Source organism: Coloeus monedula, assembly GCF_965178545.1.
Source record: "Coloeus monedula genome assembly, chromosome: 2".
Lineage (NCBI taxonomy): Eukaryota > Metazoa > Chordata > Aves > Passeriformes > Corvidae > Coloeus > Coloeus monedula.
In genome coordinates this window covers 74278557-74299184 of record NC_138782.1, presented here as the reverse complement: position 1 = coordinate 74299184, position 20628 = coordinate 74278557, and the positions used below count along the sequence as shown (strand labels likewise).

The 20628-nt window shown below is 39.4% G+C and overlaps 1 protein-coding gene across 3 annotated transcripts in view; it reads left to right on the top strand.

Annotated features, from left to right (window-relative positions):
* The window catches only part of AFG1L (AFG1 like ATPase), a 75938-nt gene that overhangs the window by 48581 nt on the left and 6729 nt on the right, over positions 1 to 20628 (top strand). Inside the window, exons 11-13 of one of the 3 annotated variants that reach the window (XM_082276637.1) lie at positions 10476 to 10616; positions 12304 to 12417; positions 13157 to 16074. In XM_082276637.1, coding sequence (XP_082132763.1) covers positions 10476 to 10616; positions 12304 to 12417; positions 13157 to 13288 — 387 coding nt within the window. In that variant the 3' untranslated portion in view covers positions 13289 to 16074. Of the gene's footprint in view, positions 1 to 10475; positions 10617 to 12303; positions 12418 to 13125; positions 16075 to 20628 lie in introns of those variants that run through there. The other 2 variants (XM_082276639.1, XM_082276638.1) reach the window with 2 other exon arrangements.

Here is a 20628-nt window from a genome sequence, read left to right as displayed (position 1 = left end):
TGAGAGATAATTGCTATTAATGAAACCTTGTGGGACAATTCATAAAATAATAATACAGAATGGGTGCTTACAGCCTATTTAAAGACAGAGTGGCTAAAAGAGGTGGAGAACAATGTGCAACACTGAAGGTACTGGTACTTGCCTTAAAGTTAATTAATACAAAGTTCTTGAGTACATATCAGTCTACTAATTAACAAACCCAGAAGGATAGTACTCATAGGGATCTGTTGCAAATGGAGCGTGAGGTGGATTGCTCCTTGAGTACTTGGCTATAAAAAGCATATAAAGAAAATACACTGTTGTATGTTATGCTGTAGATGAAACACAGGAGAAGATGAAATGTAATTAGCCAGAAAATTGCAAATGATAATTTTCTAGCATAAAATGTACTACATCCAGTACAAGGTCATTTGATGGGAGCTTACAGTGATGAATTCATCTAGAATTTTGTGTTGTGTAGGAACAATCTTCATTTTCTAACATTTAATGAAAGCAAAAGTTATTCCAAACAGTGAAGTTCCATATGTGAGTGCTCAGGAAGAGTAGTTTTCAAAAGCAAATGGGAAATGTGACTAACTGTAAAGGGAACTGTAAACAACAACAACAACAAAAAGAGCAACACAAAAAAACCCCAAGAAGGACTCTTTGAGGAGGAAGATAGTAGAAGTATTTCCTGTGTCACTGTTGAGACAGAATCAAATAGTATGGAATGAATGGCAACTAGTTATGAAGTGCAGGAAAATTATAAAATAAAGATCATGGGCAAATATGTCCATTCAGATAAAAGACTTCTTAAGTAAAATTGGAGTTTTGATATTTTATATTATCTGAATGCTACTGGCTTATTCTTAGCTGGAGATGGATGAACTCTTAATAATGATGTGGAAAAAGGAAAAGGTTTTGCAAAAACTAAGTGTTCTAGGTGAAGCAGAGTGAAATATTCATTTCACTAAAGGATGGTGAAATAATTTTCAGTCTGTAAATAGTTAACATATGTTAAAAATAGCCTGCAAATACAATGTGTATCCTTGGAGTCCTGGAAAACTAGGCTGAGATCTCTGACTAGCTTTTTATTTTTGATAAATGTTGGAGTGCAAGAGACATGCCATGTCACTAGAGGAATGCACTATGTGTCAGTATTAAAAACCAAACAAGTAAAATTCACACATGCCTATGATGATGGGTGGAACTGCAGGCTGTTGGTCAGATTTTAGTCCAGAAAGGGTAATGGAGAAGCTGATTCTGGATGCATACAGTGGATAACTAGAGAATGGAAATGAAATTAATTCTCTGGTCTCCCTGACTATGTAGGAAGGGTTTAGTTTTGAAGATGCTGTTCTTACTAGGAAAGTGGCATTATGCAGTCTCAAGAAAGTATTTGTTAAATGGATGGCTAATTTAGTTAACTAACCTATAAAAAGAAATATTGCTGAAGGTTTGTTGTTTGTAGCATTTCTAATGAGCACATTTTTATACTAAGCCCAGTATAACAGGTTTTTTCTCTGGGAGTTTTGAATATAACATAAATACTAATACAAACTTGCTGTAACTACAGAGTACTGTGTGTATGGGGGAGGAGCAATAAAGAATGCTGTGTGCAATTTATTTCTTACCAGAACTGGTATTTTGAGGAAAGGGTTGGTGGTTTTTTTTGAGAGTTTGTTTTGTTTTGCCTTTTTTACATCTAAGCAGACACAGAGCTTCCTTTTATTGTGTATTGGGTCAAAACTGGATGCCATTTTAGGAGGTAGTTTTTGTGTTTGAGCTGCATACTAGTTTTTAGGCTTAGCCATCTCTAAAATGCAGGAGCTTGAAGTACCCCATGATCTTTCCTGGTTTTAAAGTGCCTGAAACTAGGGATGTGAGGGAGTCAGGGTCCCTGCTCCCTGTTGACAGCTCTCACTGCCCCTGCACATACAGTGAACAAGTTCAGCAAGCTAGCAGGGGAATGTGCTCAGTCCATTTTGAGGGAATAAGCAGCTCTTGTCCTCCTCATACTTCTGGGAGTAGGCAATACTTCTCAGTTCATGATCAATCTGTGCAGTCAGTTCAGACTGAGTTTTTCCAAGGCTTATAACTTCCTTGGATTTGAGGGGGGTTTCACAGGACATGTATAGGAGATTTCCCTCATACCAAGCAACCTTTCTTCCAAATTTGACATGCCTGGTCCACATCATGGAAGTACCTACAACTTACAGTATTTTCCTGGAGTTGCAGTATTATTTTTTGAGTTTTCTGCAACTGTTGTATACCACTGCTCACGTGGGTGTCGGTAATCATCGCAGCATGAGTGGACAACATTGTACTCAAAACTTGGTTAATTGATTCCTTTGGCTATCCATTACCCTGAAGTGTCCAGAAAAAACAGTAAGTTTTGCAAGAATCAACATGTGGAAGGATTGTTGTGTTGGTAAAATAGCTTACCACTCAAGTGACTCTGCTTTCACTTCGTTGCCACAATCTGTCTTCTAGTCTGGTCTTGGGTAACTGTTGCATTCCAAGGGATAAATATCCAGACCTAAAAATCTACATTTATTGGTGTAGGATTAAGGAAATGTGTTTGAAATTTCTCAGATAATTACTTAGTGACTTTTGTAATACAATGTTTCATATGAACAGCCTGTAAAACCTCTTCAGTTTCACTGACGTTTCCTTTGAAATAAAGTCAAAATTCTAAGGGGAAATACTGAAACATTTTCCACTTTATCTGATATCACACAATTTCTTGAGATGTCAGCTAATACATAATAGATGAAAATAGGAAAGCAGCAATTGGTAACCTGATAGTATTTGTAACATCTCCTAGCTTAAGTAGAATTTTTGTAATAGCTTTTTAATTAATACCTGGAGACCTTGGGAGTTAGAGTTGATAACCTTTCTGGTATTACAGTATTTCATTTCTTGTTTCATATGTTAGCATTAAACTTTTTCATGTCAAGACTATAAAGAGTTATTTCTGTCTAAAATAATGCATCAGATACTGGTAATTACTGATTGTCCATTAACGTTTATAAAAATAAAATACAGAGAATATATTGTATGCAATGCTGATATGATATGCAGTTGACTTGCTAAGCTGTTGTGTCCACCAATTTGTAAATCATAGTTTCCCAGTTGATTACCCCAAGTTTTAGCTAACTTAGTTGATATCAAATTCATACACTTCGCTTTTTTTTCTTTACTAGCTATGTGAACATGTGGAAAACCAACAAAAACCTGGATGAGAGGATACTGATCTATTTTGGTTGCTTTAAAGCAAAGGAGAAGCAGTTTTTCAGACCTGACATGCCAGGGTTTACATGGCAGTGTGGCACGTGGTGGTCTTTGTCATGGGCATGAAGCAGTTACCCAGTACTAGAATGGAGCCCTGTGAATGTGCTTCTCCAAGTGTTATCAGCCAGGAGGTTTTCATGGTTTTCATCAAAATGTTTTTTATCATACCACCTTTTCTAAGGCCCCATAAAATGTAGCCCCAGGAGGCTGGAACAGGCACCAGGCAGAATAGGGACATACAGTTCCCAAATTTTAATGCTAACATTGACTTCTCCCATTCTTAGGGGCCTTTAATTTCTTTCTTGCAGTTTCTCCATCTATACAATGAGGAAAACACTACCAGTGGTGTTAGATTCTTGCAAAACATAATTAGTTGATTTGTTAATTGAGTTAAATGTGTGAATGAAAGATCACCAGATACCTTTTAAAATTAAATGTATATATTAACTTGGTTTTTAAATCCCTATATATATATATATATATATATATGCAATTGTGCAAATATGTCTCATCCCATTTTAGTGTGTTCACACATGACAAAGTGTTCATTGCACCTTAGAAAAAATCACCCTCTGCCAGTCGCCTTTCTTCACTTCCCTTTTAAATTTTTCTTTGAAAACTGGTAATTGTGGCAGTTTGATCTGGTATAAATAACACGGACAACAGTGTGCCTGCTGTGTAGTGTTTCCGGAGCTGAGGGAGATCCGGGGTTGCTCTCGGTGCTCCCCTGGCTTGTGCGCAGCAGCTGCTGCCCTCTGCCGGGAACGCCGGCTGCGGACCGCTCGAGCGTGGAGCCTGCTCCTCACAGAGGCTCGGCTGCTTTCGTTCATGGATCCTGTAGGCTTTCCACTAACTAACCTAATAAAGCCTTTCATCCCACTGCCCAGTACCAATGAATGTGGTGTCTTAGCATAATGCTAACCATTAGCAAACATATGGTAGCGCAAAAACTCTGAAAATACATTTAATATCAGTATTTATGTTGTAAAAGGTTATCCTACTGTGAATTTTTTTTTCCCAGTAGTTATTTAGTGCTTCTGAAATTGGCAAAACAGAATTTCTGTGTAGATTAGCACAACAAATAAGTGGTGAACAGTTTCTGTTAGATTGTTGTTCTATTGCAATAGGCACGCTGTGCAGACCAGGAGGAAGATGTAGTTCTTAACTTGAATAGCTTGCACTTCAAAAGGAAAGATGTACCTAAGCTTTAAAAAAGAAGTAAAGAAAAACTCACCATTTTCAAATGCATCGAATGATTTAGAAATGCAAGTGTCTGTTTTTGTCAGCTGAGTCTGCCCTACATGATGACATAACTCAGCTGCATTTGCAGTTTAATGATTCTGAATAATTTTGAGGGAACTATCTTCATTAAAAGCTGCTGAATGTATCCACAGTATAATTTGGTGTCATCTTTAGGATTGTAGGATTGTCAGGTATAGGTGTCAACAAACATACCACAGGCAAGCACTATTTTCAGTAACCTTTTAGAAATCATAGTTTTCCTTAGTTTGTGATCTTAGTTCTATTCCTAAGATTAGCTTTTGCAGCTTAAGCTCTAGACTGAGAGTCTGTCGTTTATTAGCTACATTTGCTTTAAGGATTTAATCAGCTTCTCTACCTCCCCCAAAAGTTTGCCTTATCTTATTCAGGAGTATGTTTTATAAAATAAACTCAAGAAACTTATTTCAGGTGGAAATATTGTAATACAGTAGTATTGTAATAACCTCCTTTCTGTTTTATGTGCATCAGAGATTAATTTTTACAGAGCACTCCCTTCAGTGAAAGCTGCATAAACCTCGAGGGTTTAGATCCTGTACTTTATAGACCAGGGAATACAAGATTTTTGAAGCTGATTGTAGTTTTAAGGGTTTGCCTTTTTAATTTAATTTTTTGTTCCTTAAATTCTTGAATGTACTTCTCTCTCTTTCTTCAAAGCTTTGTTGGTCATGGTTTTGAAATCTTAACAGTAAGTGTAAATATTTAAATAGACCTATAAATTTTTTAAGGCTTAACTATTTTTGGAGACCATTTCATTGATAATGCTATACTTTGGAGTTGGAACTGGAAATTTAGCAGTGAGAGCTTTTAGAGCAGAAACATGCCTTTTGCATTCTTCCAGTATTCAGCCAGCTTTGACCATATTGTTTAAATAAATACATAAATAAATAAAAATAACTGGAATTTGCAAGCATCTTCTAAAGCAGAAGAGCAAAGATCTGAAAGAACTTTCCACTATGAGAAATGTGACTAAAAAACTTTTGCTGTAAGAACAAGCAAAATTACTTCTTAACAGAATTCTGTGGTGAGATAACTTGAGATAACAAGGGGGGCTGTTCTTGATCCAGAAAATATCTTCAACTCCAGGGTTTACAGATCTTGGATTCTTGCTCTCCTGGTTGGAACTACATGACCTTTAAGGTATCTTCCAACCCAAACTGTTGTATGGTTCTATGATTTCCACTGCCATCAGTATCTTTAAATTTTTTAACTGAGTTAGCCATGCTCTAATGACTAACTGCACCTCTTCCCATTTTTATTTAAACTCCAGCATGCTGCAGCATCATATATCATGCCTTGGGTTTTTCTGTTCCTTTCTTGGAGTTAGAATTTTGACATATTATCTCAGTGCACTGTTTTATGAGCTTCACTAGAGATAATGTGTTGTTCATTTGGAAACAACAGAGCTTTATATTTTTTTTAAGTTTATACTTAATGATCAAGTTGTAAATATTATCTGGTCTTAAACTGTGTATTGGTTATAGGAAGTGTTAAGTTGTTATTGGAGTGTTAAGAGTGTCTGCACAAAATTATAGTTACTGTCAATCATGATTCTTTGGGATTGGCCACAACTGGCCCTGGAATATCTTTCAACATCAACAAAAAATATATATTCTCTTGAGATGACATATCCTTTTCTATCATATGTAAAACATGCTGTATTCTTCAGACAATCTCTAAAAGGTGATATACTGGGCCACTGATGAGTCAAAAAAGAAAAAAGATGCTTTATACTATAATTAAATGGATTATATAATAGAAACAGGAGATGACGAACTCTTAGAACAGCCCACAGAGAGCTCCAAATAATAAACATCCTACTTGAACTGAGATGATGATAGCTGCAAATGCATTAAGTAGACAGAGAAACAAAAACAAATGAAGGTGAGAACTCAGTCAAGCAGGCTGAAGTGGAGTAAACACTTTGTCAGGAGTGTAGCCCATGTTAGTGCTAATGTGTTTTGCATTAGTATGATGCCTGTAAAATACTGACTCTTGACATCAGAGCTAATGACAAAAATCCACAACAGTTTTACAATATATACACATTCAGGAGCAATAATACCATAAGAAAGACTTATCTGCCAATGTTTTGAGTTTTTAAAAATAATAATATAAGCATGTGAAAGAACTAGTAACAAATGGTAAGTGACAGTCATTACATAAATGTCTTACTGTTCTGCAGTTGAGTTTTGATCAATAATTGATGAAACAAAAGAGATCAGACAGTACCAGAAACACACACCAAATGAAGTTATTTTTAGAATATTATTTAGAGGAGACTAATGAGGCTAAACTTTTAGTAAGAGGATTACATATGTATGTATCAATATTAGGAGGATTTGTGGCTTCATTAGCAACTTCAGAGGAAGAAATACCTCCATGTATGCTCCTAACTAAAGCAAAATACTTTCTGTGACTGGTTGAGATTCAGAAAATAAATTTCAGCCCTGGAGGATTATAAAGAGGACAGTGCTTATGTGTCTAAAATTGTGTGCCTCTAGCCTTGTTACCTATCTGAGCTGGTGGTGTTGGCAGTCAGGACCCAGCCAGTGCTTGCTGCAAGATGAGGGAAAAAGGGCCTGAAGACAGTAAGGCAGTACTGTGAAGGTGAGGGGAGGGCTGTGGGCTGCTGGAACAGCAGAAATTTGCTCCTTGGTGGTGCTTCTGTATATGAGCTGTACAGCCAGAGCCTCTAGCAATGGCACAATCTGGTCTTGAACCCATTTCCCCATCTGTGTTCCTGTGTGGCAGAGGTGGTGCATGTGTGCTTGTGCCAGCCCCATGCCAGGTTTAGGGGGCAGCAGGCCAGTAAGAATGTGAGTTGAGAAGCTGTCAGGGTATCCCTGCATCGTGGTCTCTTATGTTCGGAGCATTTTGAGTTAGCTGGTGGGTTAGACCAGCTTTGAAGCAACTACAGGCAGCACAGAAACTGGACCAATAGCCAGGTTGGAGGTATTAAAAAAAGGCCTTTAATCTGTCACCAGAGCATTTGTAAATTTGCTGGTGGTTCCTTCTTTTTACACTGAGTAAGGCAGAAGGAAATTAGAGGACTTCCCGAGACGAGAGTAAGTTATGCTAGGAACAAGATTAAAAGCTTTGTCTTTCATCTCCAGGACTGTCTCTAAACTCCAAAAGAAGAGCGTTTGAGAACTCCTCTATGTAAGGGACTACAGCTGATATCAGCTGGGCCATTTTTAACAGCAGAATGGATGACTCAGCATTTCAGTTGGGTCTTGCCAGACCTCAGTCTTGTCAGGGAGGTACCGAATTTACTCTAATAAAAGTACTCATATGCTGCTAGGCTCAGATCTTTCTGAGTGTAAGATTTTGGAGTCTCCAAAGGCACATTTCTGCCAACATTTACAGAATATTATCACTTAGTGTTGGTGTAGATGTTTCAGAAGTTCTTGTTAAAGCTTGAAATGATCTGCCTTTTATGCCCTTAATAAGAGGAATTCTTGAATTGTTTGCTTTTTGCACTGCTGAAGTAGATTGAATTCCTGTTTGACTGTGATAAAGATGCATATTGTAACCTTCTATGAACCATGATTTTATGTCTGTATGAAAAGTAATATAAGTATTACATCTTCCATTCTTCCCATTTGAAATGCATTAGCTTTATTTTTGTCTTCCATCTGTTTCTTCCCTCTGACTGCCCAGGTTTTTCATTCTCCTGTTTGGATATCCACCAAGGTACCCACCAAGTTCTTAGCTGTATAGCTCATTTGTTGGGCTCTTCAGTTTGCCCACTTTGCAAAAGTTTGGACACTTTATTTTTAGTTATATATGTATTTATTTTAGGAATCAGCTTTTAGTATTTGATACTTGGAGATGAAGAGGGTGTATTGGTATGGTCTGTGTGAGAAAATGTGTCACACTGGGGCAGAGCAGAATAATTCCTCAGGGTTTTGGGTTTCAGCAGATGACTGCTTATGCTCTTCATGTGATAAAAGAATCAATCAGCATAGCAGTGATGTCTGTAATTTCTTACCTAAGGGGAGATATGAGAAATTCTTACCTTTCTCATGTACAATGAGATCGCTGCTGTTCTCCCTCACAGGTACTCATCACAGAGGCATACTTGATCTCCTCTGTGTTTAACAGTACTCCAGTCCTAAGTATGGAATAAAATTACCCTTACCTAAACTATTTGCTTATCACTAATCTTAAAATCTCCAGCAGCATCCTGGTTGTGTTGCTTTTAGTGCTCCCATTGTTTTCTTTTGCACTTGATACTCTGGCTGTTCAGATGTATCACTTGTATCTAGTGGCAAGGTGTCCAGTGAGTTAGCTCTGTGTTGTTTCCATCCGTCAGTTCCTTTCACTTTCTTGAACCTTTTCCTGCTTTATTTCATCAGAACTTTTTGAGTTCAGCTACTCTGGTTTATCCAGATGGGATTTTGGTTTTTCAGAGGTGTTGAATGAAGCTTTGCTGGTGGCTCTTGGGATGATGAGTTTTTGGTTTCTGATGAGTAAGTCCATAGTAGTAACTAGGGGACTGAAATGGAGGGAGAAAATAAGCAGTATATATAATTCTGAGGGGAGAATATAGCATGTACTGCTCTTAAACACTGCTCAAAAGAATTGGAAGTTTTTGTAATAATTCTTTTCCATAGATGCTACAGGCAAGTTGGGCATTTGGGAATGGGAAAGCAGGGATTGATTCATGAGACTGCAAGTGGGAGAGCTGGCAGAGAGTGAGAGGCTTTAATACCTGCCTGGAAGGTTAGCTTATTCCCATTAATTTTCAGAAGAATTTTTGGAATGCCATCAGGGCTTCTCTCTCCCATGCTTGTGTAGAGACCATTTCTACAAGTTTTTTATTCTAGCATCTGAACAAAACCCAAAGTCCTGGTCATGGGCAGCTATTAATAATTGCTTAAAATAACTTCTTGCGGAAGAGCTCTAGTTAAGAAGTTACATGTGGCCTACAACAAATTTGTCTAACAATTTCAGTTCCAGAAAATATTTTGTATTTATTGGTTTTAAGATAATAGCAGTATTGCAGTGCTTTATAACAGTATTAAACTGTTGGTACAGCACATGGTAGACTTCATTAGCTGGGAAGGGAGTTGTGACCATACAAAATGCTGCTGAACTTGCTCTCTGCAGTACTTGCAGACAAGACTCTGAAGTATTTGCACAAGTAAAACTGAAGGAATGAGTTCAGGAGTATGAATTTTAATAGCTCATGATAAAGTACTGCCTGTGGTACTGATAGGATAGATCGTGCAGAAAAAAATACCTTCCATGTAATGAAAAAGTAATTTTAGAGGAGTGTACTTGAATGAGCTACTACTATTTGTGCATATTTTCTGTTGATGCTTAAGATACAGAGAGAGAAACGCATGAGTTGTTCTTGAAGATTTTCATTTCATCATTACAGGAGAAACCATGAACAAAGGAACTGCTGCAAAGTTGTATTTTTGACTGTTTCCTCTTGCTTTCAGTACTTGAAACATATGATATTTATTCAGTCTGGGTTAGTCCTGGGTGAACTAAATGCAGGTCTACTTAGGATTTAGTAACTAGCCTATAAACCTTTGCATTTCAAAATCTTGCTGCTGGAAAGTATCCTAATAGCTATTCAAATTGTTTGTGCATCAGATTGAAATCTTCTATGGATTATGGTTTATAGTGATTATTTTATTTGAGATTGTCAGAAGAGATCATAATGTCTGGGTGCAGAAGAGCCACACTTTTAACCCTCACTGTTCACATAAAGTCAGCAGTATGAACACCCCCGTGTACCTATGTCCCTACGGGGAATTGAGCATTCCTCAAGTGAGATCCAGTGGAATAAAAATAAGAATATGATTAGGACTTTACAGCTCTCTTCTGTTACTGAAGTGTGCCAAGATACAGTGTTTATGTGTCATTCTATCATGGGTTTCCATTTCTCATGGTTTGTTTTGTTTCAGCCTCTTGGAGCCAGCGACTATTTGGAAATATCAAAGCATTTTGACACAGTGTTTGTTCGTGACATACCACTTCTTACAATAGCAAAAAGGACACAAACTCGTCGTTTCATTACTCTTATTGATACCTTTTATGAGCATAAGGTGAGAACCAAGCCTTTCCTGTATGCAGAGGAATAATCTTGGGAGTCCTAAAACTGACTGTTACAATTGTATTGAAGTAAGGCTTTCTGTAGTAATGGTTTGGAAAACATAAGCAGAATGAACTAGCACTGCAAAGAAACATCATTCCAGCCTCACAAAAAAAATTGGTCCCATTGCAGTAAAGGCAAATAAACAAGGGGGTTTTTTTTGTTTTCTGAGAGTATTAAGCATGAGCATAAATATAAGCCTGAGCTCATTTGCCTTTCTTGAATGGGAATGTTCTTTCCTAACCCAGGAAAACAACAGAAGCCATGTCATTATTTTAATAATGAAAGACTGTGCTGCCAACTGTGCTGGAGTGAATTAAGTTTTTTAGATTTTAATCTGTATGGGCAGTTGTTCAGGAATCAGTGCCTTTTTGATCAGGAAGGAGGAGTTAGTAGCACAGTTACATCATAAAGTTTAAGGAAACAGTCACTACTACAGTAGCCTTTATATTAGATTGCAGAATTGCTCATGGAATAATAATGATAAATGCACCACTTCATGTGGATTAGCAGAGATTTCAATCATGGAAGCAAAATCAGCGTAACTAAACCAAAGGGAAGTTCCTGTTTATGGTGATTTTTTAAAAAGTGATGCAAGATATGAAACACTGTCTTATATGTGATAATATTTGCACACACTTAAACATTTATGCAGTTGGGAAATGTCAGTTGAGGTTGGTTCTTACCAAGAATGTTCTGGCATTGGCTGTTGATCAGAAAGGCCCCAACTCAGCCAGGTAGTGAACTAACTCAGTGTATGAGTAGTCTCATTCAAATCAGCCAGATTCTTTATGATTTGAAAATGGACATTTGCTAAGACAATATGCTAATATTACACTCATCTGTTAGAAATAGGGGGATGGTCTGCTCTGTGTTTGTGCTGTCATTAAGAATTGCAAGCAGTCACTTTCCTCCACTGGAAAAACACAAGTGTTAAACTCCCATCAAAAGTAGTTGGGAAAAATACCTGAGTATATTTGTGGATGCCTGTCCACAACGCAAACATCTTGTCTACATGCTCTCAACAAGAGTCTCCTTGTACAGTATTATTTCAGTCTGTCTACTTCTGCAGTATTATTTCAGTCTGTCTTCACTGCAGCCCCCCAGAGATACCATCTCTCACTGCACATTGTATCTCGTCCCAGCAGACATGAAAACAGCATCATTATTGTTACTAGCAAATAACTTTTACTGGAGTAGCACAGATGAAGTCAAGAAAGGCTTCACACAACCTTCTGGGAAATTTGGAATTTAAGTGTTCTTCAAATAGTGTAGTGTATCTACCCACTGAGAGGACTCACTATGGGTGCAAAGTAAGCACTGGTTACTATACAGCTGTTATTTTAGAAAGTAAACTTTATGGTGAACTCATTGCCTGTGTAGCAGATATTCTGAGTATTTGATAGCACAGTTCTTCTGTTCTCTGAGTAGAAGTTACATCAGTTGTTATTGTGAAAAAGATCCTGTAAGGTTAATATGCCATCTGACCAAGTCAGGTAAATCTGTAACAGCAGTGCTAGTAAGAGAAAGGAAAAAACACTGAGGTTTTAATTTGAAGTTTGCTTTTCATAGACCATGTATTTTATCCTGTTCCTGTAAAGCCCAAGTGATGATACTGTTGCCTGTTTTCCTCCTCTCAGGTGCGTATTATCTGTTCTGCGGCAGCTCCTCTCCAAAGCTTGTTCCTGGTGGAACTTGACAGTGGTGAACTACAGGACAGCAGAGTGTTGATGGATGATTTGGACTTGAGCCAGGTACATGATTTTAACATCGTCTCCCTTTTGTAACAAAATTGGGTTTAGTCTCAGAATTGCAGCAGCATTTTAGGAGGGGGAATCAAGAAAACATTTAACTAATGATCTGCTGCTTTTCCTGCACTGTATCTGTCACTCTGATAATTACATGTTGTGCTACTTACTCATAGTCAAAGAAAATGTCACAATATATAGAACCATTTTGTGTAAGTTTTAGGGTCATTTTGAATATTAATCATTGTATCTGTTCAGTCATATATGAAAATGCTGATTTAAGTTTAGCTCCTACATTTAAAATACAGAAATAAAAGATGGTTTGTTCTTCGTCTTCCTAGACTGCAGAACAGCCTCACATGTCCTCACAAACAGTACTACTTTGCATGTTGCTTATTCTGTTTTTCTTTTTCCCTATAGCTCAGTTCTTGCTAATGACTTTTTAAATAATTTGTTTAAATTGGTGTACAGTTAGTCAAAAAAAAAGGGAGAATAGATGGTTAACCTGTCATTGTGTTGTTTTAAAACAAAATTTTTTTTTTTGCTATATTCTTTCCGAGGATTGCCTAGCTGAAATAGGTGCTTTTCTTTAATTTTTGGACATTAGTTTTAAATTTTGGTGCCATGCTGCTGTCTTATTTTGTCAAAGCCTGTAAAGCACTGAGCCTTAGGAGTTGGCTGTACTGAAGTGCATCCTGTCTATGTGTCTCACAGGTCTGTGGGACTGTTTTTGTGTCTTGATTAGGATTCTGCCAAAGGACTCTCCATGTTTACAGGAGAAGAGGAAATCTTTGCCTTTCAGCGTACTCTCTCACGGCTCACAGAAATGCAAACTGAACAGTACTGGAATGATGGGGACAGAAGCAAAAGAACATAATTAAAAGTTGAATGAAATCACCAAGAAGTAAAATTACAGCATGAAATCACCAAGAAGAAAAATTGGAAAAGCTTTGGAAAGGCACTGAAAAGCTTTTTAGCACAACTTGAATAATAATTGCACTTTATCATCTGGACCATGTTTTCTTTCATCAATAGGTTTTTGAGTTTAAGACATGAAGTCTCAGTTATTTTTCTGTACTATCTGTGTGTGGATATGTGAAATTTTGCCTTCATTTGTTCTTCTTCTTCAAACCCCTCTGGATGTCTGGGTTCATACAGGGGTCGTGAATGGAGTTACATCCAGCTGGTGGCTGGTCACCAGTGGGGTTCCCCAGGGCTCAGTGTTGGGGCCAGCCCTCTTTAATGTCTTTATCTGTGATATGGACAAGGGGATCAAAGTGCACCCTCAGTAAGGTCACAGATGATGCCAAGTTGGGTGGGGGTTTTGTTCTGCTGGAGGGCAGGAAGGCTCTGCAGAGGGATCTGGACAGGCTGGATCAATGGGCTGAGGCCAATTGTGTGAGGTTCAACAAGGCCAAGCGCCGGGTCCTGCCCTTGGGTCACAACAACCCCAGGCAGTGCCACAGGCTGGGGCAGAGTGGCTGGAAAGCTGCCCAGGGGAAGAGGACCTGGGGGTGCTGGTCAACAGCAGCTGAACATGAGCCAGCTGTGCCCAGGTGGCCAAGAAGGACAACGGCATCCTGGCCTGGATCAGCAGTAGAGTGGCCAGCAGGACCAGGGCAATGATTGTCCTCCTGTGCCTGGCACTGGTGAGGCCACACTTCAAGTGCTGTGTCCAGTTCTGGGCCCCTCACTACAAGAAGGACATTGAGGTGCCAGAGTGTGTCCAGAGAAGGGCAATGAAGCTGCTGAAGGGTCTGGAGCATAAGTCCTGTGAGCCGCAGCTGAGGGAACTTGGGATGTTTAGCCTGAAGAGGAGAAGGCTCAGGGGTCCTTATTGCTCTCTACAACCACCTGAAAGGAGGTTGTATTGAGGTGAGGGTCAGTCTCTTCTCCCAGGTAACCAGTGACAGGATGAGAGGACACAGCCTCAAGCTGCTCCAGGGAAGGTTCAGGTTGGACATGAGGAAGAATTTCTTCACTGAAAGAGTTGTCCACTATTGGAACAGGCTGCCCAGGGAGGTGGTGGAGTCACCATCCCTGGCAGTGTTAAAGAAATTCCTGGACATGGGACTTGGTGCTGTGGTTTATTTGATAGGGTGATGTTTGGACAAAAGTTGGACTTGATGATCTTGGAGGTTTTTCCCAACCTTAATGATTCTCTAAAATATAACCTTGATGTTCAGGAAGTTTATTTGGGATTAGAATTTTTCTGGAGAACTGGTCTACAGACAAAGTTAATGGGCTATGCAGAGTCATTTATGATGTCACATGAAGTGGGCACTTCACTGTTTATGCATTGCTTCTGTCATGTACAATGCTGCTTGTACAAAAGAAAAATCAAATGCTTTTTTTAAGAAACTCCTGATATTGTCCACGCTAGAATCCTGGAACTCCTATGTAGTGTGTTCTGGTTTTTTGGTTTGGTTTGGTTTGGTTTTTTTTCTATTCTCTGAGTCTGGCCATCTGCTGACTTTCAGGCTCTAGGAGTTTTTTGTAATACAGACTGTTGCTCAGTCTGGTTCACTGAAAGCTAATGGTTTGAACCAAGAGAGAACCCTGAGGAGGAGTTTTAAGGTCTTTGCACAGGATTAAGATCTCAGTAATGGATGGGAAAAGAGACCTTGATAAGACAGGGTATGTTGTTAACAAATAAGTGCAAGTTCATAGTCTTCCTAAATTTTGTGGTTCTTGCAAGCTTGGATATGCTGCCTCTACACCAGTGACATCTTTTCCCTGAATTTTCTTAGGCTTCTTTTATACAAGCCTTGCAGTGCTGCTAACACACCTGCCCTGATCTGGGCAGAGTAGTACTCAGTACTACCAAGGCAATTCATCATGTTACCATAGGAATGTGTTTTATGGAAAAGATAGAATAGTAACTGATACCTCAAGACACATGACCCATCGTCATGTTTGTAGTTGGAAACTCTATTTTAGTTAAAGATGCAGTGGTGTCATTCTTGGTTTTTATCTAACTGAAACAAAACAGGGTATTATGTGTATTGGCTTATCATGTATTTTTATAAAGAGTCATTTTAAGAGCATATGTAGAAACTATGAGTAGGAAAAACATGTAGATGGACTGACTCCCTCATTTCTTAGGGAGGAGATATATAACACACTGTCTCCAACTTTGAGAGGTTTTCTTGGATTTTGTAACGTGACCTTTTTCTGTCTGTTACCAAATTGTCTCCCATCACAATTACAAAAAGCTTCTAAAAGGGCCTTCTGGGCACCAGGGAGGGCTGGAGAGGTCCTGTGCACTTACTTTTGTTATGGAGCCACATGCTTAAGTCTGGTTTTCTGTTCTGATCCCTTCTGTTTGTCCTGGAAGTTACTTAACACTGGCTATACCTGTTCTTCAAATAATTTTTTAAACCTGTATTTATAGTTTGCAACTCATGGAACTATATTATTATTCCCACAAGGGTGACCACCATGGACTGCCATTTTAATGCATATTTATGAAAACTCCAATCAGAATACATTGCTGATACTTAAGAATATCCAAATAATTTGTGTATGCTTTCAGAGATTTGGATTAGGTTCTCAACAGAAGGGACTATTGACATTGATGCATGTGTGTCTGTATACACAAACACACATGAATATTTAATTTATTCATGTATATATAAATCTAGATAAAACTAATATATATAATTTAAGTGTGTGTGTTTCTGTATTTATACATGGCACTCTATACTTATCAGCCTGGGACTGTGCTGATAACTCTCCTGAAGCTTCAGCCTTGAATTTTTTTGAGTAGCATTCAAATGCCTCCTGCCTTGTTTGAACCAGAATGTGTTGTGGGAAGATAGGAGATGGTGGTAGATAACCTAAGGCACTTTGCATCTGCATATTTATTTACATTCTTTTAAAAACTGTTTATATGTTTAGCCTGTATGTCCTTCTCTGCCAGGTGGTACGGGGGAAATGTACAATCTTGCAGAACACAGATTACATGTCTGGGACATGTGAGAGAGGAGGTCCTGGCAGGTTTGGTATTCCCACAGAGACTGCCTTGGGCCAGGGAAGTGAGGTGTTTCCCCAGGGTCTGTGTGGGTGATGACCAAGCTCCTTTAACCAGGGGATCCCTGTTTGTGTTCAAACTGGTGCTGCTTTGCCCATTGGTATTTGAGGCTTTTCTGCAGTCTGAGTGCACACCCCAAACTCAGATACCCCAGGTTTTTGGAAGTTCCTAAATGCAGTGGGACTGATGTACCATTGAAAGCCTCTGAGGCTGTAGCTGAGCACTGTCAAAACTCAGGGAGGGAAGTTCCCAAAAGCTTCCAGAGCCAGCACCATTTCCGGGACATATTGCTAAATAAAACCATAGTTCAGTCTTTCCTAGGCCCGCAAGGAAGCTGTCTGCTGGGAGTCACTGGTAGGTACCAGCAATAATCAAGGAAAAGAAATGAGGAAGATTCCAGAAGTGTTTTGAGGCTGAAAACAAGAAAAGTTGCCTAAATCACTGTGCTGTATTTGTGACTGTGCTGCAGAGGGAGGTTTGCCACTTTTGGGTCAGGTCCACAAGGAGAGATTGATAGGACCAGTTTGTCAGCCAGCCGAGATGCCAGGGCAGAGGGCCCCCCAGTAACCACAGAAGCAGCACATTGTTGCCCATCTACCTCCCTGAAGAAAGCGAGGCCCTATTTGATTATTTTATGATGCTGTAGCAAGTATAAAGTCTTTTTCCAGTGCTGAGTTGGGAGTGCTGCTTCTGGGGTCAGACACCTTCCAGGCAACTGGTGCCAGCCAGAATCTCACTGGACACCATGGACAGCAGTGGTTATGTCGTGCCCCAGGGTGCTGGGCCACCTGTGCTCCCAGCTGTCCTGTCCCCTTGCTCCTGCTGCTGTGAGACAGCAACAGTCCATGACTTTTTATTCCCATATTAGGCTGTTGTATTTGCCAAAACATAAACAGTGAGATGCCTGTGAGTAAATTATGCACACTCCATAATGGCTTTAAAAATTGCTGGATTTATGCTGGATGCTTCTATCCCAAGTTCAAGTCCTGGCTTCTTAGGTTTTTCTTTACTTGTGAATTCATGTCATCTCAGATCTGCAACAAGTTTTTATTTCCTTTAGTTGTTCAGCAAACATTATTGACAAGTTATTTTTAAAGATCTTTTCAAGTGACCTTTATTGATGTGGTGTGATATTTTGCTGTCATAGGAAGTAAAATCCTCGGGATTATGGACCATGTGAAACACTTCGTGTTTTCTAAAGGTCACGTCCTGGCTGAGAATCTCTCAACTAACTTCTTTCAAATACTTGATTGACCAAGGAATGTTCACAATGCCCAAAAAATTAACTTCTTTTTTTTTTTTAATAATAAATAGTGCAATTCTGTCTTTCAGAGTGACTGTTTTTCACTATTTGTTACTGTGCAGATTAAGGGAACAATTGCAGTATTTTGGGTAGAACAAGACAGCCTTCCAAAGGCTTTGGAGGGATTGAAGATGCACTTTTTGCTGTTGCTTGGTTTTGATCTGAAAAGGAAAACCATTAATGGCTTTTCTTTTAGTAAAGGTGTTTGTGATGACACTATAGCTGGATAGATGTCACCTATTTTGCAGCAATCTAACTATGAAAAAAAGCAACTGACCAGGTTTCAAACAGTGCCCAGCACAGTCACCAGCCATCTAACGAGGAAGAACAGTCTCTCCGTCAAGACCCAGCTAACAGAATTAAGATTCAGGATTTTTCTTTCTGCAGTTGCCTAGATCTGAATACACTTGGTGCCTCAGTTTCCCTGGTGATAAAATGGGAATGATACTACTTTCTTACTTGCTAACTCTGGAGTGCTGCCAGGCTTTCCTCATTAATATTCTAAGATTCTTGCTGAGGCTCTGGGATGAAAATACTTCAGTAAAGTATGTAAATAGTGCAAAAAAAAAATTTAGCTACTCAGAGTGGATTAGTCTCCTTGTTTGGGTTACGGAATTAATGTCATCCACGAAACACCACATGCCTCTTCGTAGTGATTTTGTTTTAAATAATGCATCTATTTTAAGAATCTATTTAAAGAAAAAAAATTGAGGTTTGTGATTAAAACAGTAAACTATTTGTGTAGTCTTTCTTTTACTTGTAATGACAAAATTCCTATATGAGTTATAACAACCTCAGATCCTATATATGTGAAATACAGTGGCTTTGTAAATTCTGTTGGGATTTTCCTTGTATATGGAGAATATTTTTTAAAAGATGTCATTTTGAATTTAATATATTACAAACTGAACAACATAAATCCTTCTGTTATTTGAGAAGAATTTATCTTGTAATAAAGAAAAATTAATAAAACCAGATTTTATAAACATGTCACTCATGCTATTTTCAGGTATGTGTTCTGGATAGACAGACCTACTGTTAATGAGAATAATAAAACGTTAAGGGGTTGGAATGGACCTTTAAGATCATGCAGTCCCAATCTCCCCTGCCATGGGCAGGGACACCTCCCACTAGACCAGGTTGCTCAAGGCCTTATCCAACCTGTCTGGGAACACTGCCAGGGATGGGGCATCCACAGCTGCTCTGGGAAACCTATTCCAGTGCCCCACCACCTTCACAGTAAAGAATTTATTCCTAATCGCCACTCTAAGCTCTCCCTCTTTCAGTTTAAAGCCATTCTACCTTGTCCTGTCACTACATACCCTTGTAAAAAGTCCCTCCCTGGGTCTCTTACAGCTGCTTTTAGGTACTGGAAGGCTTCTGTAAGGTCTCCCTGGAGCCTTCTCCAGGCTGAACAATCCCACCTCTCTCAGCCTGTCTCCATAGGAGAGGTGCTCCAGCCCTTTGATCTTCATGACTTAGTGTGATTGTTCTTTCTTAAATCTCTCTCTCCAGGGGGCAAACCTGGACTGGCAGCACTGCCAGTTTCTGGGCACATGGTTGTCTGTGTGAGCTGTAGCCGTTGCCCTACACATGGTTCAGCTTTTGGGTAGGGATATCCAGGGCTTGTCAGAAAGATCCTCCTCTAGAAGTAGTTTAGACTTGTCTGCCTCAGTTACTGCTGCCAGCAGCCATAATTTTTGGGTTTGGAACCCTTTTTTCCACCTCTCTGGCTCTTTTCTCCAACAACTTGAGGGTGATACAAAATAGCTGTGTGCAAACCACAATTAAAGTACTTTTTCTCCCCCTCTAATTTGGGATTCTTCCTGCTCAAGATGTGCTTTTGCTGTCAGCCAATTACTTCTGTGGTTAGTTGTTACAGGTTTTGCACAGCTTGGAAAATTGCCCTGGGAAGCAGTTAGTTAACATGTAGGCTGGCAGAGAACCCCAACACTGAAGGGCTGGGAAAGTCTGAGGATCACTGCAGCTCCCCAGTGCAAGTGCCCTGAAGGAGCACCTCTTAGTGTTGAGAATGGGAGAATGCTGCAGCATGGCATGTCTCCATGGATGCCAGTGGCAGACAGGCAGTTCTTGCTGGCAGATGGCAAGCAGTGTTTCACAGTTTGGACTTGAGAAATCAGTGGTGTAAAATTTTTAGGTGGGGTTACACTTTGGGCCTATTTCTATACCTTTTACTGCAAACATTGTATTTTCCCATTTCTTGAAGAGGGATGTTGTAATACTGGAAGTCAAGCAACCAACTTGCTCCAGAATCTTGCTTGCAGCATTGTGGTATCCAGTGTTTGAGAAGAGCATCCACAATGGAATGTCTTACTCTCCCATTACAGATTCACACAGGTTTGTGAAGGAAGAGGCTGTACTACCCTCAACAGTAGTTGCATGCCTTGTCATTCATGTAAACATAGGGCCCTTCTCCAGATCAATTTAAGATCCTGTTTTTCCTTCAAATGTCCTGCAGCAGTGAGCTGTCAGGGTTTAATTAGAAATTTTGCTAAAATCCCTTTGCTTTGCTGCCTCTTCTGAAATCATTCAAGAACAGGTACTGCCAATCTGCCTTTGCAGCTTTGTTTTTCCAGTGGATGTTTCTCTTGTGTCACCTGCTCCATTTCCTCTCAGCGATGAGCAATCCCCAGCATGTCCACCTCTTGTCAGTGAAGATTGCTGCTCATCCTGGGATACTTAATCTTCTCTTGTTCTGTATCCTCATTTCTGATGTAGAAGCACAGGTTTTTGTGTCTCAGCTTCCCTAAGACCCCTGGGCTTAGAGTTTCCTGCTGCTTGGCTTTGGGCCTCAGGAGCTCTGGCACATATGAAACACAGGGTATGGGGTCTGGGGGTGCACCCATGCCCCTGCAGAATG